Raw genomic sequence first — 24,815 nt, 5'->3', positions numbered from 1 at the left:
GCTGCAAGCTTTGGGAGGCTGGGAGGGGAGGGAGGGGAGGGAGGGAGGGCGCTGACTGGGCAGTCCAAAGAGGAGGGGGCCTTTAATAGGCTCGCCCAGCGCCTGGTTTGCGGCGCTGCGAGCGGAGCGGCTGCGGTTCGGAGGAGCGGCCGACACCTCCCTCTAGTTCTCGGCTGCAAATCTTCGTCCTTGCACTTGACAGCGATTGTACTTAAGCTCCCAGGGCGCGCTTTGCTTGGAAAGGCACAGGTAGGAGGCGCGAACTGCCCGGTGCACGCTCGCTGCTCTGCGAGGAGTCTCCCTGCCTGGGGCTCTCCTTTCTGGGAGCTGCGGGCGGCCCCAGGCGTCGGTGGTTCCGGTGTACGGGCTGCGAGGAGACAGTGCCGGCGGCCGGGGAGCCGGCCGAGCCCTTCCCAGAGCGCTGCTGTGCGCTGCCCGGCGCCATGCTTCTGCTGGGCATCTTAACGCTGGCTCTCGCCGGGGCACCCGCTGGCGGCTCAGAGCCGGAGCGAGAGGTGGTGGTCCCCATCCGACTGGACCCGGACATCAACGGCCGCCACTACTACTGGCGGCGTCCCGAGGACTCCGGGGATCAGGGACTCGTGTTTCAGATCACAGCATTTCAGGAGGACTTTTACCTACACCTGACGCCGGATGCTCAGTTCCTGGCGCCCGCCTTCGCCACTGAGCATCTGGGCGTCCCCCTCCAGGGACTCATCGGGAGCTCTCCGGACTTGCGACGTTGCTTCTACTCTGGGGACGTGAATGACGAGCCAGACTCGTTCGCCGCCCTGAGCCTGTGCGGGGGGCTACGCGGAGCCTTTGGCTACCGAGGAGCCGAGTACGTCATTAGCCCGCTGCCCAACGCCAGGGTGCCGGCGGCGCAGCGCACCAGCCAGGGCGCACACCTCCTGCAGCGCCGGGGCACCCCCGGCGGGTCTCCCGCAGATCCCAAGTCTCGCTGCGGGGTGGCCTCAGGCTGGAACCCCTCCATCCTGCGGGCCCTGGACCCTTACAAGCCTCAGCGGATCGGCTTAGGGGAGGGTCGCAGCCCGCGCAGGTCCGGGCGCGCCAAGCGCTTCGTGTCTATCCCGCGGTACGTGGAGACGCTGGTGGTGGCGGACGAGTCGATGGTCAAGTTCCACGGCGCGGACTTGGAGCATTATCTGCTGACGCTGCTGGCCACGGCGGCGCGACTCTACCGCCATCCCAGCATCCTCAACCCCATCAACATCGTCGTGGTCAAGGTGCTGCTTCTCGGAGACCGCGACACGGGGCCCAAGGTCACGGGCAACGCGGCCTTGACGCTGCGCAACTTCTGCGCGTGGCAGAAGAAGTTGAACAAAGTGAGTGACAAGCACCCTGAGTACTGGGACACCGCCATCCTCTTCACCCGGCAGGTGAGTTGATTTGTCACCTCTTTGGACCCAGATAGCCCCCATTTTTTGGGGGGGGAGGTCACTGCCCTTAACTCTCTAAATGCCCTCTGTGGCGCGCAATCACCTCCATCCCCCACCCCCGAGTTGAAATCTCGTTGATCTCTTCCGACTGCCACTCTGGATCTTCCGGGGAGAGCCGGCTCCTAGGCTCGGTGGAGCTCCGGCTCTTGTGCATCCGGATGCACGTGGGCGGTCAGAGGAACGCCTGCTCCTTCGGAAGGTGTAGGCCCCGCGCGGCCAATGAGCGCCTCCTGGATCCGGCGCCGAGGGGCCGGAACCCAGGAAGTTGCCGCCCCGCAGCCGGAGTTTGTCTCCAAGGCAGATAGGAGGCGCTCTAAGGATGGTGTTGGCGAGGTCCGCCCCTACTGTAAGGAGGCGTCTAAGTCCTTTCGGACGTATCCTTCCGAGGCTTCCTTTTTTTCTGCTTGTGGAACTGGAAGTTGAGCGCCTGCTGCTTTTCTCGTGGGTAACACGCCGTTATCCTCTATCTGTTCTGGGCCTGGGAAAGCTGGATTGGGATAGAGGGGCTCATTTGGGATTTTTCGTGGGTTGCAGTGAAAGGACAGACTCAAGTACAGGCAGCATGTCCGTCTGCCTTGCTGCTTCTCTTACATCCGTCTGTGCTGGCCCTGTCTCCCCTTTGAGGAGCTTCTGGTCCATTCAGAGCAGGCAAACGGTTCGAGGCTTGGAGTTTCAAGCGGAGCTTCACTTAGAGCTGAGTTGAGAACATCTCCTTCACTTTTCCCATATCCCTGTTGGTGGAGTGTGACCCTGTGCCCTGATGTAGGCTCTGGGCAGAGCAGGCAGGGCTGCTCATGACCCAGACTCACTGACACTTCCTATGACGGGGCTTGACTACAGGGCTCCAGCTCCTGGCCCTGGCAGTGAGGAAGTGGAGAGAGCTCAGGGCAGAGCATCTGGAGATCCCAGCTGTAGGGTTGGAAAGATACGGAGTCTTGGGATTAGAAAGACAGATCAAAAAAGCAGATCAGAAAAGCAGCTCTGCCGTTTGCTATGGATCTACTGAAAATTTAGATTCATGATGTTGCAGGGACTGGGTGCTGTGTTTTTGGATTCTTGAAATTTCTCAGATACAGGAGACTGGGAGGAAAGCGAGCATCCATGTGACCTGCTGCTTCCTCTGATTTGGGGGGCTGTGGTTTGAATCTGTGCCAGGCTCTTGTTTTGTTGACATCATAACCACAGGCTTCTGGGGGTGGCAAGGAATCCTTGGGTACCTACGGGGCCCTGACTCTCCACTGTATCCAGATGGACTGGCGCGCATGGGGCTGGAACAGGAGCTGAAGACTTCCACACTAACCCATTTGGCACAGCTGGTCCCTTCCTGGAGCTAAGCTTCCTCCTTTCCCAGCCTTCTCCTCCCACCACCTGGTTCCTCTAGGGAGGCCTTTGGCCCGAGTCCGTTTCCTTGCGCTCATTCTTCCAACTGAGGTCTGTGGAGCCATCACTGCCCAGCCCCTACAAGCACTGCCTGAGTCACGGGGAAGCTGCAAAGGAGGTGGCTTCAACCTCTGCACACAGCCCAACTCGGCAGTCAGATGGCTGGGGAAAAAGCAAAGGCCAAGAACAGGATCTCTTAATGGGCAAAGCAGCTGTTGCCCCATCTGCTACCTGGGATGCCCCTGTGGAGGCCATTCACTGGTCTAAAGTAACAGACCTTCGTCTCTACTGCCTGGTGGTGAGGCTGACTTTTGGAACCAGCCCTAGGAAGAACACTCCTGCTGGGAATATGGGCCACGCCGTCAGAAGGATCCGCCTTTTGAAGAAGAAGCAATCAAACAGCGTGACAGCTTCTGTTTGTCAGCGGTGTGTGCTAGACCTCCCCTAGGGGGCTATGTTGACCATGCATAATGGGTACAAGATGTATGACCGCTTGGGTCGGAAGCAGGGATGTGCATGGTGTGATTCTTAGAAGCTGTCTTTCCCTTAGGCGTGGAGAGGGCAAAGCCAGAGAGTGGGGAGGCTGTGTCGGCACGCACATCGTGCAGGTATGCGCTTCATGCTTCAGAGCAAATGTCTCTCCTCCTCCTCCTGGCCAGTACAGACTTCAGGGCCTGCTGCATTCCCAGAGTCTCAGGAACGGCTCATTCCTGAGCTCCCCGGGGAAGGTACAGTATGAGATGAGAACACCAGCGCGCAGCTGCTCTTTCTAGGCGGAGGCCGACGTGGTCTCCAGGAGCCTGGGGCCTCCTCTGGGCTCCAACGCAAGAGGGACTTTTGTCTTACTTTGTAAAGGTGGGGAGTAATCCTTTAAATCAGATGTGTGAGCGTCTCTGCTTAAACCCTATTTATTGGAATAGTGGTGTAATCCATGCTTTTTCCAACTAAAATTTGAAAAGAATATATATAATTTGTTTGGATAAGACATTTTTTAGAAAGGTGCTTATTTTGTAAATTACCTTTTGTCTCTAAAGGACCTTGAACTGGCGGACACCGTTTTTTTTTTTGTTGTTGTTGTTTTTAACATTTATTTATTTATTTGGCTGCGCCGGATCTTAGTTGCAGCACATGGAATCTTTTTTTTTTTCTTTTTTTTTATGGTATGCAGGCCTCGCACTGTTGTGGCCTCTCCCGTTGCGGAGCACAGGCTCCGGACGCGCAGGCTCAGCAGCCATGGTTCACGGGCCCAGCCGCTCCGCGGTATGTGGGATCTTCCCGGACCGGGGCACGAACCTGCATCCCCTGCATCGACAGGTGGACTCTCAACCACTGCGCCACCAGGGAAACCCAGCAGCAAGTGGAATCTTCGTTGCTGTGTCCGTGATCTTTAGTTGCGGCATGCGAACTCTTAGTTGTGGCATGCAGGATCTAGTTCCCTGACCAGGGATCAAACCCAGGCCGCCTGCATTGGGAGTGTGGAGTCTTAACCACTGGACCTCCAGGGAAGTCCCTTTAGAGTCACCTGTTTCTTGGTTGCCCCAGAGAAATTGGAAAAATGGCGATTGCCTCTTTCTGATTGCACTCCGGTTGTGTTTCTCACGGGGAGGAAGCAGTTAGGAAGGGGTCGGGCTTGGCCGGACAGTACTTCCTCCCGTGAGAAAGAGGTTAGAGCAGCTCCAGGGAGCTCCCAGTGCCGGGGTGCCCAGCAGAGAGCAGGAGGAGGGCAGGCCCAGCAGGCGTGGAGTTCCCCTCCCACGTCTCAGAGCTGCAGCGGTGGAAACAAGCCCGGGCCAGGCTGTGGGGAGCCTGCTGTCCCCTTGGCAGGCGGATGGAGGGCTGTGAGGTATTGAGATGAAAACACTGGGAAGATGAGACCCAGGGAGGATCCTTTACTGTCCACAAAGGAGAAACAATGGATCCTACAGCAAGGATTTTGACAATTTGAAGAGTTTCCTTAAAGATTCGGAATAAGTCCATTCCCGTAGGGGGAGTGCACGTTGGATTCTACAAAGCGATCAGCCTCCAGCTCATAACAGCAGGGTGAGGTCACAGAGGACTGGAACCAGGATCTGTGGAGAATGAGAGCCAGCCGTTCTGTGTGCACATTTATTTCTGAGAGGAGGAGTTTCTGTGGCTTCTGCTGTGCTGGGCAGTGGTCCGGTGGGACCGCACTTCTCCGGGTCTTCTCTCTGTTTAGATCTAGCGCCTCTGCTGTTTAGGCAACTTTGTGGTCCACTGGCTTCCATTCATTTATCCATACATTCTCATAACACTTATTGAGCATCTATTATTTCTGGTACTAGCCTGGGCCGTGGAGCTACAGATACTCCTAAGATGTGGCCTCTGGCCTCCAGGAATTCACTGTGTGTCAGGGACCCCTGACAAGGAAACAACCCATTACAATGCTGTGTAAGTGCCCTGGCGAAGGCTCGGACCCTGTCTTCTGGAAGCCCAGAGGGGGGTCATTCTCTTTAACACTGGAGTCTGGAAGCTGAGGACAAGGGACAAACAGATGCTGGGCCGAAGGAAAGGCAAGAAGGAAGGAGGTGGTGGTGGTGGGACAGGAAGCTTGTCTTCTCTCTTGCAGGAGGCCCTTCCTTCAGGCCACCTTCTGGTTTGCTATCTGTGACATTTCCTCCATGGGACTGGCTGTTTTTTAGGATTCACAGTTTGTGGGGTTGTTTTTGCCGCTTATTCCTTCATTTACTTGTTTTCCTGTCGCTCCGAGTACCGTGCTTGCTGCTGCCTCATCCCCTTCTCTCCCCGACTTCTTCCGCGCTGTCTTCTTCCTCTTGTGGGGTCATCGAGGCAGGCTCTCTGTCCTCGTCCTCTTCTCTTCCTCTCCTCACTCATGCTCTCACCTTTCCTCCTCTCACGTCCCAAGGCTGGTGCTTGTCTTCCCGTTCTGGCCTTGGGTTTTGTGGGGATGTGTATGTATTCTACACTGTGCAGAAAGGATCAGCATTCTGGACCCTCATTTGAAACAGAGGCCAGTTCTTTCCATAATCAGCTAGTTGCAGCATGGTGGTGACATTTAGTGTTCCGACAAAAGGAATACTAATAATAAAATAATAATATGGATTTTACACACATCTCCCAACACAATAAAAAGAATCATAATTTTGTCAGGATCTTTTAATTTAAAAAATATTTACGTATTTGGTGGCATTGGGTCTTAGTTGTGGCAGGCAGCCTCCTTAGTTGCAGCTCGTGGGCTCCTTAGTTGTGGCATGTGAACCCTTAGTTGCAGCATACATGTGGGATCTAGTTCCCTGACCAGGGATCAAACCTGGGCCTCCTGCATTGGGAGCATGGAATCTTACCACTGCGCCACCAGGGAAGTCACCAGGATCTTTTAATTTTTTTTGATTTACCATGTTGTATTAGTTTCAGGTGTACAGCAAAGTGATTCATATATATATATATATATATATATATATATATATATATATATATTCTTGTTCAGGTTATTTTCCTTTATAGGTTATTACAAAATATTGAGTATCATTCCCTATGCTATATAGTAGGACCTTACTGTTTATTTTATATATGTACATATGTGTTATATGTTTATATATATATAAAAACATATGTAAGTGTATATATGTAAGTTCCAAACTCCTAATTTATCCCTCCCCCAACCCCTTCCCCCTTTGGTAACTGTAAATTTGTTTTCTATGTCTATGAGTCTATTTCTGTTTTTGTAAATAAGTTTGTATCATATCATAAGTTTTGTAAATAAGTTTGTATCATTCTGTTACATTCCACATATAAGTGATACCATATGATATTTGTCTTTCTCTGTCTGGCTTACCTCACTTAGTATGATAATGTCTAGATCCATTCACGTGGCTGCAAATGGTATGATTTCATTCTTTTTTATGGCTGAGTAATATTCCAGTGTATAAGTATACCACATCATCTTTATCCATTCATCTGTTGATAGACATTTAGGTTGCTTCCAGGTCTTGGCTATTGTAAATAGTGTTGCTATATAACATTGGGGTGCATGTATCTTTTCGAATTAGAGTTTTTGTTTTTTCTGAGAAGTTTTTTTGAAGTCAGGTCTTGGAGGAGGATGTTAGCAGAGAGAGAGAGACAGCTGTAGATTTGGCATTTAATAGTTTGTAAATCTTTATCACTAAATGGAAACTTAACCCCACTCCCTCTGGGAGGGAGGAGGAGAGATGATTCTCCCTGGCCTGTACGGTGATAGCTCTTCTGCCCCGTTTCTTACTTACAGCAAATAAGCAAGCCGGGAGTGATGGGGGAGGGTGGGGAGGAAGTTTGGAGGGAGGAATGTGCCCTGGAATCTTTTCTTTCTTTCTTTTTTTTTTTTTTGCGGTACGCGGGCCTCTCACTGTTGTGGCCTCTCCCGTTGCGGAGCACAGGCTCCAGACATGCAGGCTCAGCGGCCATGGCTCACGGGCCCAGCCGCTCCACGGCATGTGGGATCTTCCCGGACCGGGGCACAAACCCGCGTCCCCTGCTTCGGCAGGCGGACTCTCAACCACTGCGCCACCAGGGAAGCCCTCTTTCTTTTTTTAAACTCTGGTTAGTCAGGAGGGCCAGCGAGGTGGGTCCCTCGGTAGGTCCTGCCCTTCCCCTGCCTTTCAACGTCTCTGTAGATGTTGGCCTCACGTGGGGCCCTCACGCTCACCTTCCTGTGACACCTTGCCCAGGTCTCAGGGCGCAGTGGAAAGAACACAGGCGTGACGTCGGGCAGAGCTGAGTTGGGATCCTGGCACTTGCGCTTTTTGCAATGACCGTGAGCGAATCAGCCGTTTGAACTACTCTCCCCTCATCTGTAAAACAAGGATAATGAAGATGACAAGGGTACCTGACCGGCAGGGCTGTTGAGGGGGCGAGCTACCGAGTGTTCCAGAATTGGTGCCCAGTTATGGCAGCTAATACTATCACTGCCTTAGTCTTGCTCAGTATGTTTGCTGTTGTCCAGTCATTACCGATGGGTCCCTGGCCAGAGCTTAGGTTTGAGACGGTCCTGCTTCAAAGCATTCTGCCCCCCACCCCTGCAGGTATGCTCAACACTTACTATTTGTGTGGAAGCTCTGGGCTCCACAGTTGCCAGTCCCGCTGATCTTCCGGGCAGGACCTCTCTACATCTTTGTAGCCCCTCCGATGGGCCCATGCACATCGCCATTGTTCAGTGGGCTTGCAGGAGGGAGGTGCTGATGCAGCAAAAGGACCACAGAGCTCAGGTAGTTTCACCTCCCTTCCTGGGGACTGTTCATCCAACCTTTGAGGCTGCAGGGCTGGGAGAGGGAGGCTCGGGTTCTTTGGCATTTCATCTTGGCTCTCTACCATCAGGCTTTGCCCAGGAGGAGCCGGCAGACGGTGCACGGCAGGGCTGGGGTCAGTGTGTCTGTGCAGGTGTGGGGCTGGGACCTGGCACAGACCCCGTTCCCAGAGCACTCGTGGCCTTTAATCCTGCCTTCCCCTCTCCCCACCCGTGACCCACCTGCGCTCTGGGGGCAGGGGGTCTGGAATGGACGACCTTGCCCTCTTGAGACCCCCCAGCCCCTTCGTTCTTTGGGAGCACGTGCCCTGGAAGTAGCATGCAAGGGTGGGGAGGGCCCAGCTCTGCTGATGCACTGCCTGGGTTCGGCCCTCCCTCGGCCCTTCCCTCCTAGTCTAACCTGGGCTTGCCGTTTGACCCTGGGCTGGTTACACATCTTCTCCGGGTCTCATCTGTAGAACGCGGCCTGGTAATGGCATCTCCTTCATAAAGCTGCTGTGAGGATTCTGTAAGCAAGCAGGTAAAGCGCTCAGAACAGCATCTGTGCACGAAGGCCAGCTACTGTTGGACGTGGTACGCACGCTTCCTTGAAGTGACGGCTTCTGGAGAAAGTTGTTTGGTCCTCCTGCAGTGAGGTTGCTCTGTTTCCTCAATGATGCAATTCTTGCTTGGTTTTGTCCATCTCTTGCTGGGATACCACTTTGTATATCTTGAGGTGTTTATATCCCAGTGGAACAAAATCTGCTGATAGAAGCTGCCTGGGTGAGCTAACCTCTTCTTCCAGGCGTCCTGAGTCACACTGCCCAGGCACTGAACTGCTAGATTTTTTTTCTTCTAGCAAAGCCATGCCCTCCCATCCTTGGAGATTACAAAGAGAAGTGGATTCTGAGTTGGATGAAGAAATCCAGTGACGCCTGAGAGATTCAGCAGGGTAACAAGCTGTGGGACAGTGTTAATACAAGTGCAGGGTGGTTTCACCAGCGATTAGGATACCCTAACTCGTGTGGTGCCATCCAGACCAAAGGCCACTGCTGGCCTGGTGTCAAAAGGCATGGTTGCGGACCCCATTCTTTACGTCATAGCGGCATGGCCTTGGGGGAGTGATCTTAGCTCACGGAGCCTCAGTTTCCTCACCTACAGAATGAGAGGGCGGCTCTGAAGTTCTGCGAGTAGAATTCTTGGAAGCTGTGACGTGGCCGTGAACATGATTGCTGGTTCGCACGCATAGGAGTTCAGTGTGAGCAGGAAGTTGGCTCCATCAGACCGTGTATCTTCTGCCACATTAAAAAAATGAATGTGCTTGATTTTTGTGGATCTCCCTCTCTTCCTACTGTTGAAAACACGAGCATCTCAGCAGATGGCGGGGGAAGTGAGAGGAGGTGGAAGGAAGGCAGCTGCCCGGGAGGTGTGGTGCGTGTGTAACTCACAATCTTGGTAAACGTGGGATGGGCCGCTGCGAGGTGTTATCCTTATTTATTGATTTGTTCCCAAAATGTGGCTCTAGTCCTAAATTATTTTTATAAAAAGAGACAATTAGAAAAGAATAATCCAGGAGGATTAAGTGGTTGGCCAAGATGATTCTTGGGTCATTTGGAAAGGCAGTTGCAGCTATAAGAAGAAATGGCAAATCACCAGAAATAGTGAGGGGCTGGGCTGGGCGGTGCCTACGCCCTCCAGGTGGAAGGAACCAGAACCGTTTCAGTTTCTGGAGACAAGTGCCTGAGCTGAAGAGGTTAAGGCAGCTTGAGTGCATCTGAGTTTGTTCCAGAGGGTGGAGACACACAGGGCCACAAACGAGGCACCATGGGACCCTGCACAGCCACCTGTGGGGGTTCAAAGCGTGGAGGCCCAGCGAGGCTCCATCTGAGTCCTGACTTGGGGCAAAGGGCCAGGCAGAGGGCCAGGCGGCACCTCTGACCCCAAGCAGCTGGTCTTCCCACAGCGATGGGCTGGGTACTGCAGGACAGCTGCTGTCAGCTGCATCTGACCCTCAGGAAGTTTGCCGGCTCTTGCCTTGTTCTTCTTGTTTGATCCAGGGAAACTGGGATTTCTTGATGGAACAAACAGGTTGCTCCTGGCCAGGAAGGGCCTGCAGCTGCATGTCTGCTTCAGGGAGAATCCACACTCCCCGAGAGGAAGGCGGCTTTTGGCTTTAAGGACCTCCTGACCACAGAGGCAGGCGGCCCCGCGGCCGCCGGACTCCGGCCTGAGCTCCCACTCTGCTCTAGCCTTTTCCGCTGAGCAGGGCAGGGGATGGGGCTCTGAATCTCCGTGGGAGTGACTTCACGTTTCTGTGACTCAGTTTTATCAACTACACAGCATGGGTCAGCAGACCGCATCACCTTTAGGGTTGTTTCCATTCTACAAGCAGACCGTTCTGGGTGTTCCTTTTATAACCCCAAGGCTGGGGTGGGGGGTGGGGTGGGCTGAGCACCCTGGGATCGGGAAGGAGCAGCGGCTTCAGGTGCTGGGACCCTCTGGGTTTTCGTTGGGAGCTGGCCCTTCCCCAGAGGAGGAGAACGAGGGGACAGGAGTGACTTGCCCGAAGGGACACACCTGCAGCGTGATGGGCCAGGACCAGACTCTGGGCTTCTTGGTGCTTGTTGCCGTGCCCTCCCGTACACAAGGCCAGTGCTGGGTGCACATGGTGGCCCGGGGACAGTGGGACACGCTCGTCCTGCAGGCTCTCCCTACGGGCTGTGACCGCCAGGCTAGAACTTTCAGGGGCGACCACCTCTGTGGGCTCCTGTGCTCTCATGCCCGCCTCCCTCTGGCCCTGCACGAGCCTTCCTGCCTCCCTTCCGTCCTCCGCTCCCAGGCCGCTGCACCGGCCCAGCCTGCTCCTGGGCGGCCACGCTCCCTCAGCCACCGGTCAGGTGAGCCTCCCCCGCGCCAGCCCCCATGCGTCCTGACAGCAGGTGTCTTCTGGGTTTCAGAACTCTGGCGGAGGGAGAACTGTCTGGGGAGTGAGCCTTTGGAGAGGGAAGGGGACTTGGAAGAGACCGGAATTCGAGGTCCCCCCCGGGGGCTCCCAGAAAGGACAGAGGAGCCATGAGCAAGTGCGGGACAGCCTTTTACCCGCCAGTGACTCGGGTGCCCTTGGGTTCAGTCTGATCACCCTGGAAGCTCTCTGGCCAGAATCACTGTGACCTCATGAGGAGGTGTGACTGTCACCTGACTGTGGGAAGCCAAGTCTAACTGCTCAGGTGGTAAACTTCTGAGCGCTTGGGATTAAATTTTGCTGATTTTCTGTACTGTGACCACATTTCCTCCTATGCTCCCTGGCCCCCCTTACACGCCCTGGCTGCCCACCTTTTCCCCACGTCAGCACATGTGCACACACACACACAGGCACACATACACCCCTAGGGAGACACACAGCTGAGGACAGCTCTCTGTGCCTGTTGTGTGAGCCCCTGGGCTCCCGGGGGAAACACCCGCAGTACGTGGACTCAGGAGACACTGAGTAAACAGCTGCGATGAAGTGGACAGAGAGAGTGACTGTCCAGTCCTCAGACCCTGCCTGGGACTTGAGCTTCTCTGAGCTTCAGGGGAGTCTGAAGAGGTGTCTGTGGAGGGTGATGGCGCCGTCATTACTCTAGTGGATGCTGGAGGATTAACTAGCACTGTGTGTGTCAGGTGCAGACCTGGTGTCAGCACTTAGTCGCCACCACGGTGATTAGCTGTGATCATGAGTCGCGGTCTCCACCGTCGACAAATGGGTGTAATAATACCTCTGCCTCCTCAGACTGTGGTGGGGATTACACGAGATGCTGCACGTCAACTTTGTGGAAACTGTCAAATGCCCTCCACGTTAAAGGCAGTGATGTGAGGTAGAGAGTACCAGTGTCACCCGTTCAAAGCATCTTCTCAGGAGGAGCAGAACGTGTACAGGTGTCTCATCCTGTTTCCAACTCCGGGCTCCGAAGGCACCTGGATGCGTTGCTGGCCCATAATGCTCCTGAGTCCTGAGAGCTGTGCCCCCAGGAGACCCTTCCACATCCATGAAGTGTATTCCGTCCGGGCTGCCAGAGGCTCTGGCCCTGCTGCAGGCTGTTTCAGTACAGAAAGAGGGACCTTCCTGCTTAGGTCGCGACTCATGTAATGTATCTTCTTCGGAGCGGCCGCGGAGCCCATGGTCCCCCAAGCCTCTGTGGCCAGTGGAGCTGGGTCTGTATCCGGGCTTGTCTCTGCCCCTCCCTGCTTACTCCCAGCCCATGGAAGCCGGGCCTTGGGCAGGTCGGGCCCTTGGCCAGTGACCCTTTGGCTGAGAATCTGAGCTTAATTCATGGTGGTCCAAAGGCAGTCCCGCATCAAGGATTGAGGCTCCCAGAGCCGACCCTGGCTGGGGTGGTGCCAGCCTTCCACCCCGTCCTGCCCAGTCAGCCACGACCGGAACCTCACCCGGCTGGGGAGTCACCATTTTCGGGGCTGGAAGGCTGTGTCTATAGAAAGCAACGGTCCTTTCAGTGTAATCCTGTACCTCCTAATTTCCTCCCAGGGCCTCCCTGGGTAGGATTTGGGTCGCATCTTCTCAGCGAGCCACCGAGCTTCCCTCCTGAGGTTTTTTCCCTGCATGCATTCCATGAATGACAGCCCTGCAGCCCCCTGGGCAAAGGGCCTGGTTGGGAAGTGCCGGGCCTGCTGGGGCCCAGAGCCGGGTGAGTGCCCCTCCTTCCCATCTGGTCCTTCTGTTATGTCTCTAACTTCTGGCCGGCTTCTGCTTCTCCCCAACCTGGGCAGGACCTGTGTGGGGCCACCACCTGTGACACGCTGGGCATGGCCGACGTGGGCACCATGTGCGACCCCAAGAGAAGCTGTTCCGTGATCGAGGATGACGGGCTTCCCTCGGCCTTCACCACTGCCCACGAGCTGGGTGAGGCTGGGGGCTCTTGGGGGAGGGAGGAGAGTGCCCTTCTGGGTCTGCACTGGGTGTTCTGGGCAGGGGTGGATGTCTATCTTTGCTCCCTTGGGCTCCTTCCTTAGGGTCAGAGTCGCCCTTGGTGATGGCTCACTTTCCCGATCGCCCCAGCCCAGGTGGCCGGTGCCACTGTCTGTGTCGGTCAGTGGTCAGAGTGTCTCATCAACTAGGGGCCAAGGGGAGAGGACATTCCCTACCCTGCTGTCCTCACTGAGCCCACAGCCGATGGGCAGGGCAGGACCTGTGAGATCCTGCTCTCTCTCTCTCTCTCTGTTTTTTTTTTTTTAATGTAACAGCAATAAAACCCCAACATGATTTTTAAAAAAAATATTTATTTACTTATTTGGTCGTGCCGGGCCTTCGTTGTGGCAGATGGCTTCCTTAGCCTTGGCTCGTGGGCTCCTTAGTTGTAGCACGCAGGCTCCTTAGGTGTAGCACGCAGGCTCCTTAGGTGCGGCATGCACGTGGGATCTTAGTTCCCTGACCAGGGATTGAACCTGCGCCCCCTGCATTGGGAGCGTGGAGTCTTATCCACTGTGCCATCAGGGAAGTCCCCAGGAACATGATCTTGAGGACACTTGCAAAGCAATCTACCGTTTGGAAGAAATGACCTGCCTGAAAGCCGTAGACCCAGGTCCTCTAGCTCCCGCCCCCCACCCGCCCCTCGGGCTCCTCCACGCTCGCCCGCGGGCCGCCCTCTGAGGCCTCTCGCCTCCCCCGCAGGCCACGTGTTCAACATGCCCCACGACAACGTGAAGGTGTGCGAGGAGGTGTTTGGGAAGCTCCGGGGCAACCACATGATGTCCCCGACGCTCATCCAGATCGACCGCACCAACCCCTGGTCGGCCTGCAGCGCCGCCATCGTCACCGACTTCCTGGACAGCGGGCACGGTAAGCGGGGCCCTAGGGAGACTGGCTCGGACCCGTCCCGTCTGTGCCCCGTGACCCACGGCGTCTGACGGGGCGCATTCTGTTCCCCTGGCTTCATCCCTGCTCCCGTCGAGACCCTGCGTTGGCCGTGGCCACCTTTCTGGCTCACCCCTGATGAGCGCCGTTGGCCCCCTGCAGGCGACTGCCTTCTGGACGAGCCCAGCAAGCCTGTGTCCCTGCCCGAGGACCTGCCGGGTGCCAGCTACCCCCTGAGCCAGCAGTGCGAGCTGGCCTTTGGCGTGGGCTCCAAGCCCTGCCCCTACATGCAGCGCTGCAGCAAGCTGTGGTGCACGGGCAAGGCCAAGGGCCAGACGCTGTGCCAGACCCGCCACTTCCCCTGGGCCGACGGCACCAGCTGCGGGGACGGCAGCTTCTGCCTCAAGGGGGCCTGTGTGGAGAGACGCAGCCTCAGCAAGCACAGGGTGAGTGGGCTGGGGGGCGGGGGGTGGACTCCGGGGACCTGCCCTGGGGACCAGCCCCGGCACACACTGCTGTGTGGCCGTTAACTGTATCTCACTGCTGCTCTGTGCCTCGATTGCCCTGGCTGTGGTCCCGGCCCCTTCTTGACTCCAAAACCAGAGAGAAAAGATGAGGCCGGTCAGAGAAACTGGTGAGGCCGTAGGCAGGTGGGGTGCTTTCCCAGGGGCAGTGGGCCCAGCCCTGAGCTGCACCCTGGGAGGAGCTCTGGAGCCCAACACCTGGAGCCCAACACCTGGAGCTCGGACTGGCTCACTGCCCGCTCCTTCCTTTCTGCCCTCAGCGGGTGTTTCATGGCCAGGGAGCCGTGGGCTCAAGATGAGCCGGGCTCAGAACCCTATTTGTTACATCCCGAACCAAGCTTCAGTTTCTGTTGTGATTGGTCGTTTTTGAAGTGGAAACATAAATGAACAAAAGTTATTTTTTCCTGATAAACAGGAATAGCAACCAGACCGGAACAAATTCAGAATCCAAATATTCTCTGAATATAATAAAACTTTATTTTCTCCAGATCTTGGGTTAGGATAGCAAAGGGATTTGCGCTTTTCCACCAAAAGGAATAAGAAAGAGGCCCATCTTCTCCCTTGATCCTGGAGGGGATTTTCCAGCCCTCTCCTGCCCCTGCCTTGGCCACGGGAGGGCTTGCCTTGGGGTTTTATGTACTCAGAGGCCATGGATCAATAATAAAAAAGCATTCACCAAGCACTTTATCCATTGCCCCGAGATAGGCACGGTACAGAATTATGTAGAATCTTCTGTGTTCTGGGAATATACGTTTAATTAAAGCTTCATTCATTCATTTGGCAACAACCCACTCTATTCAGGGATCTGGGTAAAGTACTGTGGTGGTCAGAAAAACGAATGAAACATGGGCCATGTCAGAGAGGGCTCACAGTCTAGTGGGGAAGCTAGAAATGTAACTGTAATCCAAGACGCAGAGGGGTGTGTGTGCTCTGTGTGTTGAGACAGAGTGTGAGAACGTGTCATGGAGAACAGGGACGAGAGCTGAATGATGACTAGAAGGGCCTGAAAAAGGCTTGATGAGAAGGTGGGATTTTTTTTTTTTTTTTTTTTTCTGCGGTACACGGGCGTCTCACTGCTGTGGCCTCTCCCGTTGCGGAGCACAGGCTCCAGACGCGCAGGCTCAGCGGCCATGGTGCACGGGCCCAGCTGCTCCACAGCATGTGAGATCCTCCCGGACCGGGGCACGAACTCGTGTCCCCTGCATCGGCAGGCGGACTCTCAACCACTGTGCCACCAGGGAAGCCCCGAGGAGGTGGGATTTGAAGAGAGCCTCAAGGGATGAGTAGGGTTTCAACAGGCAGAGCTGGAGCAGAGTCTGGGAGGTGGGCTGAGCTGGAGGCTTGCGTGGATGAGCACTCCACTGGGGGCATCTTTGGGAGGGTGGTTTGCTACTGGCCCGTAGTTGCCTTGACCACCAGCCTGATGCATTGAGGCTGGAAGGTCCTGAGGACAGGCCAGGCACTGCCAGTTCCTTCTCTTGGGAAGATGAGTCAGAGGATAAAGGGATTGGTTAGGGGGATACTGGATATAGGAAATGTGATGGGAGAAGCTCTATGGACCTCTCAATCCCTCAGGAACCAAATCCACTCTATCCTCAACCTTCTTTCTGAGCGAACTGTCCCTCCTCCACCCTGGCCCTTTAGGGAGGACACTGCCTTCATCAGCTAAGGTCAAAGCACAAAACTTGTCCTATTAATCACCCCAGAGACCTCATTTCAGGGGTCCCACTTTGTCCACTGAAGCCCTGTTTTCCCAGCTCACTCCCTCCAATTTTGGGACTCCAGCAATTCTTCAATCCCATCTGACCGAAGTCCCTTGATCCGACATCTTTCCATCGTCCCTCAGGCGTCTCAGGCCCTCACCAGCCTCTTACTGAGCTGAGACACAGGAGTCCATTGTTGGAACCACTCCTTCACGTACCCTCCTCTGCCCCTGTCCCCATTCCTCGTACTCACTGGGCTAAGCCACCACCCTGGTGGCATCCAACTCCCTCACCTTCTCAGTGGTGCCAGCGTAGGTGAACATGGCCGGAGAAGCACACGCAGTCCTGCTCGCTGGCCTCAGCTTGAATCAATGACCTGGACACTGCGGTGGGCCTGTCCTGCTGCCCAGGGGTCACATTACGTTTTATTTCCTGAGTTCTCACTCTCCCAACCACCTAAGCTGTTACTTCACACCTTCACTTCTGTCTTCCATGACCAGCTCTTTCTTCCTCATTTTTCACTTTTGCCAGTGACCTTTCTTCCTCTTTCCCTAAGAAAAACGAAGCATTTAAGTTATCAGACGTGAACTCCCACCAGCTCCCAGCACCACATCCACCATTGGACCTGCTTCTGCGCCCATGGTGCTGCCTTTCCTCCTGCACAGCGGACGAGCTGCCCACACGCTCACCTGAGGCCAGGCTTTGTGCTTTGCACTCCGATGCTGTCCTCTCCCGTCTCTTCAAGGAAAGCACCCTGTCAATCTCCTCTCTCTCTCCTGCAGCATCAGATTGTCCCCTCTGTTGAGTCGGATCATTCCTATCAGGATGCATGCTTGCTGCAGTTTCTTCCACCTCAAACTAAACTTCTCACAATCCTCCTGTTCTCATGTATCACAGTCTCTCTCCTTGACGCCCCCACCCTTTTTTTTTTTTTCTTTTTTTTTTTGCGGTACGCGGGCCTCTCGCTGCTGTGGCCTCTCCCGTTGCGGAGCACAGGCTCCGGATGCGCAGGCTCAGCGGCCATGGCTCATGGGCCCAGCCGCTCCGCGGCATGTGGGATCTTCCCGTACCGGGGCACGAACCCGTGTCCCCTGCATCGGCAGGTGGACTCTCGACCACTGCGCCACCAGGGAAGCCCCTACTTGACTCCCTTTTACAGCAAAGTTCCTTGAAAAAGTTGTATGAACCGGCTCTCACCAACGCCTGTCTTGCCACTTTTCTCTGGAGCCCATTCCAAACAGGCTTTCAGTCCTCCTGTTTCTCTGAAAAAACTCTTCTTAAGGTCGCCAACGACCTGCACGTTGCTGCTCGGTGATTCCTGCCTGACCTGCGAGCAGCATTTGACCCGGCCATGGCTCTCTGCCCTGAGGGCACAGCCTCACCCGCCTTGGTTTCCCTCCTCCCCCCAGCTGCCCCTTCCCCACACTCCTGTTTCCCAGCGTTGGGGTGGGTGCTGCAGAGCTCGGTCCTCGCTCCCGTCAAGATCCACGCCACCCTCTGAGGTGGAGCATCGAGATCGCTGTCTGTAGACACCATTTACACATACATGTTGAAGACTCCCAAGTTTGCTGCCCAGACCTCTCTCCTGGACACTGCCTGTCTCCCTGGATCTCTGTCTCCCCATCTGGATAACTGATGCCCATCCTAAATACATCTGTAAAATGCAGCTCCTCGTCACCACCCCGAACCTGCTCTGGCGTCTTCCAGGCGCTCAGGCCAATGCCTCTTTGCCCCAGACTCGTGTCCAGCAATCCCTGTGGACTGTCTTCGAAATCGATGCAGAGCCTAACCATTTCTCACCACCTCCTCTGCTGCCACCCCCCCACGCCACCGCCCCCTGCCCCGTGGATTATCACCCCTGCTTCCTAACCGGTCCCCCTGCTTCTGACCTTACTCCTTACAGACTGTTCCCTCCAGAGCAGACAGAGGGATCCTTTGAAATGCAAGCCAGGTCCTCTCGCTCAGACCCAGTGAGCCCCGTCTCTGTCTTCAGCTCTTCCCGCTGCCTCCTCAGGGTCTTTGCGCTGGATCGCTCTTTCCCTGGTATCGACATGCTTCACTCCCATACTTCCTTCAGGCCTCTGTACAAATGTCACCTCAGCGGTGAGGCCTCCATGCCCCCCTGTAACACAGGGCAGCCCCCTCGCCAGGGCCCTCCCCATCTCCCGCTCCGAACACCTGCTTTAACCCCATCTGACACTATATGCACAGGCTTATTTTTATTGTCTGTCTTCCCTGCTGGGATGCAGTTGCTTCAAAGGCAGGGGTTTGCTGCACATGGTGCCAGGCTTGTGGTAGGAATTCAACAAATGTTTGGCAACTGAGTGACTGAATGGCACATGGCAGGACTGTTTCCTGTTGGAATGGGTAGGAAGAAGTGATGCCAGGTAAAAAAAATGCATAGCATTGTCTCAGAAGCCAAAGGAGCACAGTTAAATATTGAAGGTTGGGGACCACGGGCCTGGGCACGGACTCTTTCATTCTTTGGGGGGGGTCACTGCTGACCTTTGAGAGGGGACACTGCTGACCTTCGAGAAGGGTCACTGCTCGAGAAGGGTCACTGCTGACCTTTGAGGAGCAGCTCCCGTGGTGCGATAGGGACAGAGCCTGTACTGCAAGGCACGGAGGAGGGAGCCGGTAGAACGAGCAGGTGTGGCTGATTCTCTGAGGAAGGGAAGGCGTGAATGAGGTGGGCTGTGGTTTGAGGAGAAAGCAGGGTTGAGGGAAAGTGTCCTTCCTCAGGATGAAACTCTGAGTATCTACCTAAGTTAAGCTATCTGTCTTACCTGCAGCCAGATCCTGACTGGCTCCGTGCAGGTTCGCGGCTTTGGGTGACCTGTGACAGCCTCTCCACCAGCCTCGTACACCTGGGCCCTGTTGCCCAACTCGTGTGTATTCAGGGCTGAGAACTGGCTTTACTGTCATCCTAAGAAAAACATAATGAAGACTATAAATTTTCTCTCCCTTCTCCACCCTCTTGAAAAGTAAAGCAACACTGCATAATTCACCCCAAAGCCAAACAGAGTTTCAGCATTGCTCAATAGCCTCCTGTCTTTATCTCCTCTTAGCACAAACATTACATCTGCTTGTAGTGAAACTTTCTCAAATTTAACCCCGGATTGAGGTGAAGACCAGTCTGGTTTGGTGAAAAGTCTGAATTATGGAAACCTTACAAATAAAAATATTCAGATATCTATGGCGACACGGTTTACTGGCCATCCTTTAGACTCAGAGACTTTTGTAAGGACACTAATGACACAGAAAGAGAAACCCTGAGCTCCCTCACGGTGGTAAGCACGGAGCTAGGAAATTTCACACACGCTGCATCATTTAAATCTTCCATCTGACCTCACACCCGAGGTCGATGTGCTGGCCCCATTTTTGCACACGAAGCACCTTGAAACTTAAGGAAGTTTCTCTGCTTACTCAAGACCACCCATGTGGCGAGGGCAGAGGCCCGGGTGGAACTTGCCTGCCTGACTCCACAGCCAGGAGCCCTGTCCTACGCGTGGCCTCGTGTGTAACTGGGGGCAGTGGGCATTCGCTAATCAACGGGCTGAAGTGTCGTGTGCGTCCCAGGCACAGGATCATTTGCTGCTCATTTTCTCCCTCGTGGCACAAAGTGAGTTTCGTTCCGGTGGGATGGCAGGGCGGAGGCTGTCCCCGAGGGGCTCCTGTGCAGGCTCAGCGTGTGGGTGCGGTGCCCCGACCCCGCAGGGACATAACAGACCCTTCCCACAGGTGGACGGCTCCTGGGCCAAGTGGGAGCCCTACGGGCCCTGCTCCCGCACCTGCGGCGGGGGCGTGCAGCTGGCGCGGAGGCAGTGCAGCAGCCCCTCCCCCGCCAACGGCGGCAAGTACTGCGAGGGAGTGAGGGTGAAATACCGCTCCTGCAGCCTGGAGTCCTGCCCCAGCTCAGGTGAGCGGGGGTGGCCGCGGGCTGGGCTGGGGAGGTGGGCGGGAGGCCACAGAGCTCCTGCAGTCGAGATTCTCAGTCCCAGGGCACAGTCCAGACGTGCAGCTGTGCAGAAACCTTGGGATCATTTCTTGGCTTAGCCACCTTTGCCAGGGCTGTTTTCCTCTGATGCTGAGGCTGGGAGTCTAGATGGCCCAAGGGGACAGGATACTAGAACCCTCTTAGTTAAGCACAGACAAGCCCATCTTCATAAGCAGAGTTTTTTTTTTTTTTTTTTTAAATAGGTTAGCTTTTAATTTGTTTTCTGAGAATAATCCTTTGCAATAACAATAGCAGAATGGAAATAATATGGTTTAGAAAAAAAGGAACTGTTACATATCTCTTGTTTGACTTTCCTATAGACCACGCTCAGCTGTCTGTAACTTGCTGGGATAAAAGTAAATTACATCTTTTCCACATTCTCAGTTTCTTGCTATTTTTAATGAGATTGGGATAGGTACAGCCCAGTTTCAAACTCAGACACCATTCTTACTTGTATACAAGCAGGAATTCTTTCTTTCTTCTTTCCTTCCTTCCTTCCTTCTTTCCTTCCTTCCTTCCTTCTTTCCTTCCTTCCTTCCCTCCTCCCTCCCTCCCTTCCTTCCTTCTTTTTTTCTTTCTGGCTGCGTTGGGTCTTCATTACTGCGCCCAGGCTTTCTCTAGTTGCATCGAGTGGGGGCTGCTCTTTGTTCCAGTGTGCGGGCTTCTCACTGTAGTGGCTTCTCTTGTTGCAGACTCTAGGCCCACGGGCTTCAGTAGTTGTGGCCTGCAGGCTCAGCAGTTGTGGCTCGCAGGCTCTAGAGTGCAGGCTCAGTAGTTGTGGCGCACGGGCCCAGCCGCTCCGCGGCATGTGGGATCTTCCCGGACCAGGGCACGAACCCGTGTCCCCTGCATCGGCAGGTGGACTCTCAACCACTCCACCACCAGGGAAGCCCCCCAAGCAGGAATTCTTTATCCAAGCCTCATGAACTTGGGTGGGAGGAAAATGACATCTCTATAGTTACTAACCTTTTAATCTAAAATTTAGTATTTCCTTCAGTTAGAAATTTAGTAGTTTTTACTAAACTTTCCACCCAAAATTTAGTATTTCTCTTAATTAGGCAACAAACTACAATGCTAGTCACAGTACCTGTGGCTCTGCCACTAGAAATCATGGGTATTTTCATATGTTGCATATTTTCAGTTGTCGCAGATTCCTTAAAATGGCATTTGTGCTTGTCACTGCCTCACAATTACAGTGGGTTTTAGACTCATTGTTGGATCTTGTTATTTAACGGGTTAACAAGGAAGCACATAAATCACGAATATGTTTCAAAATATATTGATAGCTGTACATAAGTATAATTGGTGTTCTTTGTAATCTATCTATGTATTTTATGCATTTAAGAACGTACTGAAAGCAGTTTCAATAGACTGCTGGGGGGTTGTATTTAGGATTCCTGTTCGAGGGAACTTAAGGCCAGACTACTGGGAGAGGCGGCACACTGCCTGCGGGATGCATTACCATCTGTCTCCTGCATCCTTTGGTCCCCGCCTGCCTTGGTCCTCTGAGGTGGGGTGGCTTCAGTGATGAGGACCACCCGGCTGAGGCTGAGGAGGAACTGTTTAGAGCCAGGGGAGGCTGAGCACCCCTGGGGTGCGTCTCTCCTGTGCCCTCTCCCCAACTGGCCCTCCCTTTAGATTCCTGCATGTGTTCCCCCTCCCCAGCCTCTGGCAAGAGTTTCCGGGAGGAGCAGTGCGAGGCCTTCAACGGCTACAATCGCAGCACGAACCGGCTCAGCCTGGCCGTGGCCTGGGTGCCCAAGTACTCAGGCGTCTCCCCACGGGACAAGTGCAAGCTCATCTGCCGAGCCAACGGCACCGGTTACTTCTACGTGCTGGCACCGAAGGTGGGTGACCCTGGGCAGGAGACCAGGGCAGGGGCAAGGTCTTGGGGAGCATCAGGCTGAGCTGCCCCCGTTCCTCTTCTCCCCATCCTGGGCCACTGCAGGTGGTGGACGGCACACTGTGTACCCCTGACTCCACCTCGGTCTGCGTCCAAGGCAAGTGCATCAAGGCTGGCTGTGACGGGAACCTGGGCTCCAAGAAGAAGTTCGACAAATGTGGGGTGTGCGGGGGAGACAATAAGAGCTGTAAGAAGGTGTCAGGACTCTTCACCAAGCCCATGTGAGTTCTGGGCCCTGGGGGGTGGGGGGAGGGAAGGAGGGCAATTCCCGTGGCATTGCCCCCAGGCGTCGGAAGCTTGGGCTAGATGGAGTAAATGTCAAATCCTGGCCAGTACCCTTGCTTCAGAGGCCACTGATGCCCGGCTACAAGTATGATGTTCATTCAGTCATTCATCCAACAAAGACGAAGGCTTGACTAGGATGCCACTTAGCTGGAGATGATATTCAGGCATTTGGCAGAGTTGTTAGGGTCTGTTTAGAATTCTAGAGTGAGAGTGACCTGTGTTCATGTCCCAGTTCCCCATTTTCTGGATGAAGCTGGGCAAGTGACACAATCTCTAGAATTCTAGATTTCCTCACTTGTAAAGTGAGTACGATGCTAATATATTTCATGTCCTGCTATTGTGAGGATTAGGGAGTTAATTCAAGTAACATGCTTAGCATAGTACCTGCTGAGTAATAAATGCTCGCTAAATGTTCATGATGATGATAACAAAACATACCTGGGGACAGATGTGACAGCCTCCCACTTTTCTGAGCCTGAGGCCCTGGCCTTGGGGACAGGATTAAGTCAAGAATGGCACTAAACTGCAGGGAGACGGCGGAGTGAACGGCTGGGACTGAGGGAGCCCCCTCGGGGGAGATGGGTGCCCAGATCAGCTGAAGAAATGTCTCTGCTGAGCCTGGGCTCCTGCCTTTCCGAGGTCCAGCACGTTCCCTTTATTTTCAGGGGGATGTGCTCCTTGCAAAGTCCGGATCCAAGCTCTGGAAGAAGCAGGGGCAAGCAGAGTCCCTGCTGTCTCAGTTGAGGGGTGTGCTTGGATCTGAGGACTTGGGGGTCCAGGTGCTGGTGGGAGTAAGGCCTCGATGGCTGTCCAGGAGCCTCGCCCGCCCCCTGGACACAGTGCCCTCTGCCGAGCCCTGGGTGCAACCTCTCTGGGCACTTGGGTGCTGCAGGCGGATGGTGTTGCAGGCTGTCCCTCAGGGGCCTGCAGGGGAGACCGGGCTGGGAATTAAAGGTAGATCCCCGGACTCTCTTCACAGGCTAAATGGCAGGTGTCCCTTTCATAGACTAGTGGAGTGGGAAGGAGCAGAGACATCATCTCTTTTAACCTGCTCATTGCGTAGATGAGGCCCCTGGAGCCCAGAGAGGCTGATTTGCTTGAAGCCACCAGGGAGCTGGCGCCCGAGCCAAGGCTTGGTGTAGGTCCCTGACCCCAGCATGTGTACCTCCCTGCATCAGCCCCAGCCCTGGCCCCTCCCATCCTCCTCCCCCTTCCTCTCCGCTCCCTCTGGAGGCGATAGGTGCAGCCAGCATATCCGGGGCTGGCCGATGTGCCGACAGCCTACCCACCTCTCGGTTTGTGTGACCCATGGACTGGGCCAGGCCCTGTACTCTGCCACCTGTGTGACCTGCCCGGGGTTTGGGAAGGGGAACCCGTCTCGGCGTCGGAGGGCAGCGAGGTCCTCCTTCAGACATCGGTCTAACGTTTACTCTTCTGCCGCCGCAGGCACGGCTACAATTTCGTGGTCGCCATCCCGGCGGGCGCCTCCAGCATCGACATCCGCCAGCGCGGCTACAAAGGGCTGATCGGAGACGACAACTACCTGGCCCTGAAGAACAGCCAAGGCAAGTACCTGCTCAATGGGCACTTCGTGGTGTCGGCCGTGGAGCGGGACCTGGTGGTGAAGGGCAGCCTGCTGCGCTACAGCGGCACGGGGACCGCAGTGGAGAGCCTGCAGGCCTCGCGGCCCATCCTGGAGCCCCTGACCGTGGAGGTGCTCTCCGTGGGGAAGATGACGCCGCCCCGGGTCCGCTACTCCTTCTACCTGCCCAAGGAGCCCCGGGAGGACCGGGCCTCGCCGCCCACGGACCCCCGGGCCCCCTCCGTGCTCCACAACAGCGTCCTCAGCCTCTCCAATCAGGTGGAGCAGCCGGACGCCCGGGCCCCCGCGCGCTGGGTGGCGGGCAGCTGGGGGCCGTGCTCGGCCAGCTGCGGGGGCGGCCTGCAGCGGCGGCCTGTGGACTGTCGCGGGCCCCCCGGGCAGCGCGGGGCATCCGCCTGCGATGCTGCCCACCGGCCGGCGGACACGCGCGCCTGTGGGGAGCCCTGCCCGGCCTGGGATCTGGGCGCCTGGTCCCCCTGCTCCAAGAGCTGCGGCCGGGGCTTCAAGAGGCGTCCACTCAAGTGCGTGGGCCACGGAGGGCGGCTGCTGGCCCGGGACCGGTGCAACCTGCGCCGGAAGCCCCAGGAGCTGGACTTCTGCGTCCTGAGGCCGTGCTGAGCGGAGCGCTCCGCCTCCTCACTCTGCAGCCCCTTGCGCTGCTGCCTCCGGGGCGGCCACGGGCAGAGGGCAGTGGCCGGGGCCCAAGCCGCGAGGCCACCCACATCCAGGGACAAGGACCTGGGCAGGAAAGCGAAGTCACTAAGGCACAGTCTACCTCACGCCCGGCTCCTCCGGGGCCAGCCTCGGGGTGAGGCTGAGAGGGGCTTGGAGCTGCGCAGGAGGCACCGGGCCCAGTCTCCCAGGGACCTGGAGGAT

The 24,815-nt window shown here is 55.6% G+C and overlaps 1 protein-coding gene across 1 annotated transcript; it reads left to right on the top strand.

Annotated features, from left to right (window-relative positions):
• Positions 1 to 428: 428 nt before the first annotated feature.
• ADAMTS15 (ADAM metallopeptidase with thrombospondin type 1 motif 15) lies at positions 429 to 24,557 on the top strand (the record flags this gene model as incomplete). Its single annotated transcript, XM_079708884.1, has 8 exons — positions 429 to 1,400; positions 12,841 to 12,973; positions 13,742 to 13,909; positions 14,087 to 14,370; positions 19,893 to 20,070; positions 21,814 to 21,995; positions 22,097 to 22,272; positions 23,783 to 24,557. The coding sequence occupies exons 1-8, from the start codon at positions 444 to 446 to the stop codon at positions 24,555 to 24,557; spliced, it is 2,853 nt and encodes a 950-aa protein (XP_079565010.1). The 5' UTR covers positions 429 to 443.
• Between the last annotated feature and the right edge of the window lie 258 nt (positions 24,558 to 24,815).

This window comes from Hyperoodon ampullatus, assembly GCF_949752795.1.
Source record: "Hyperoodon ampullatus genome assembly, chromosome: 7".
NCBI lineage: Eukaryota > Metazoa > Chordata > Mammalia > Artiodactyla > Ziphiidae > Hyperoodon > Hyperoodon ampullatus.
This window is presented reverse-complemented; position numbering and strand designations above follow the sequence as displayed.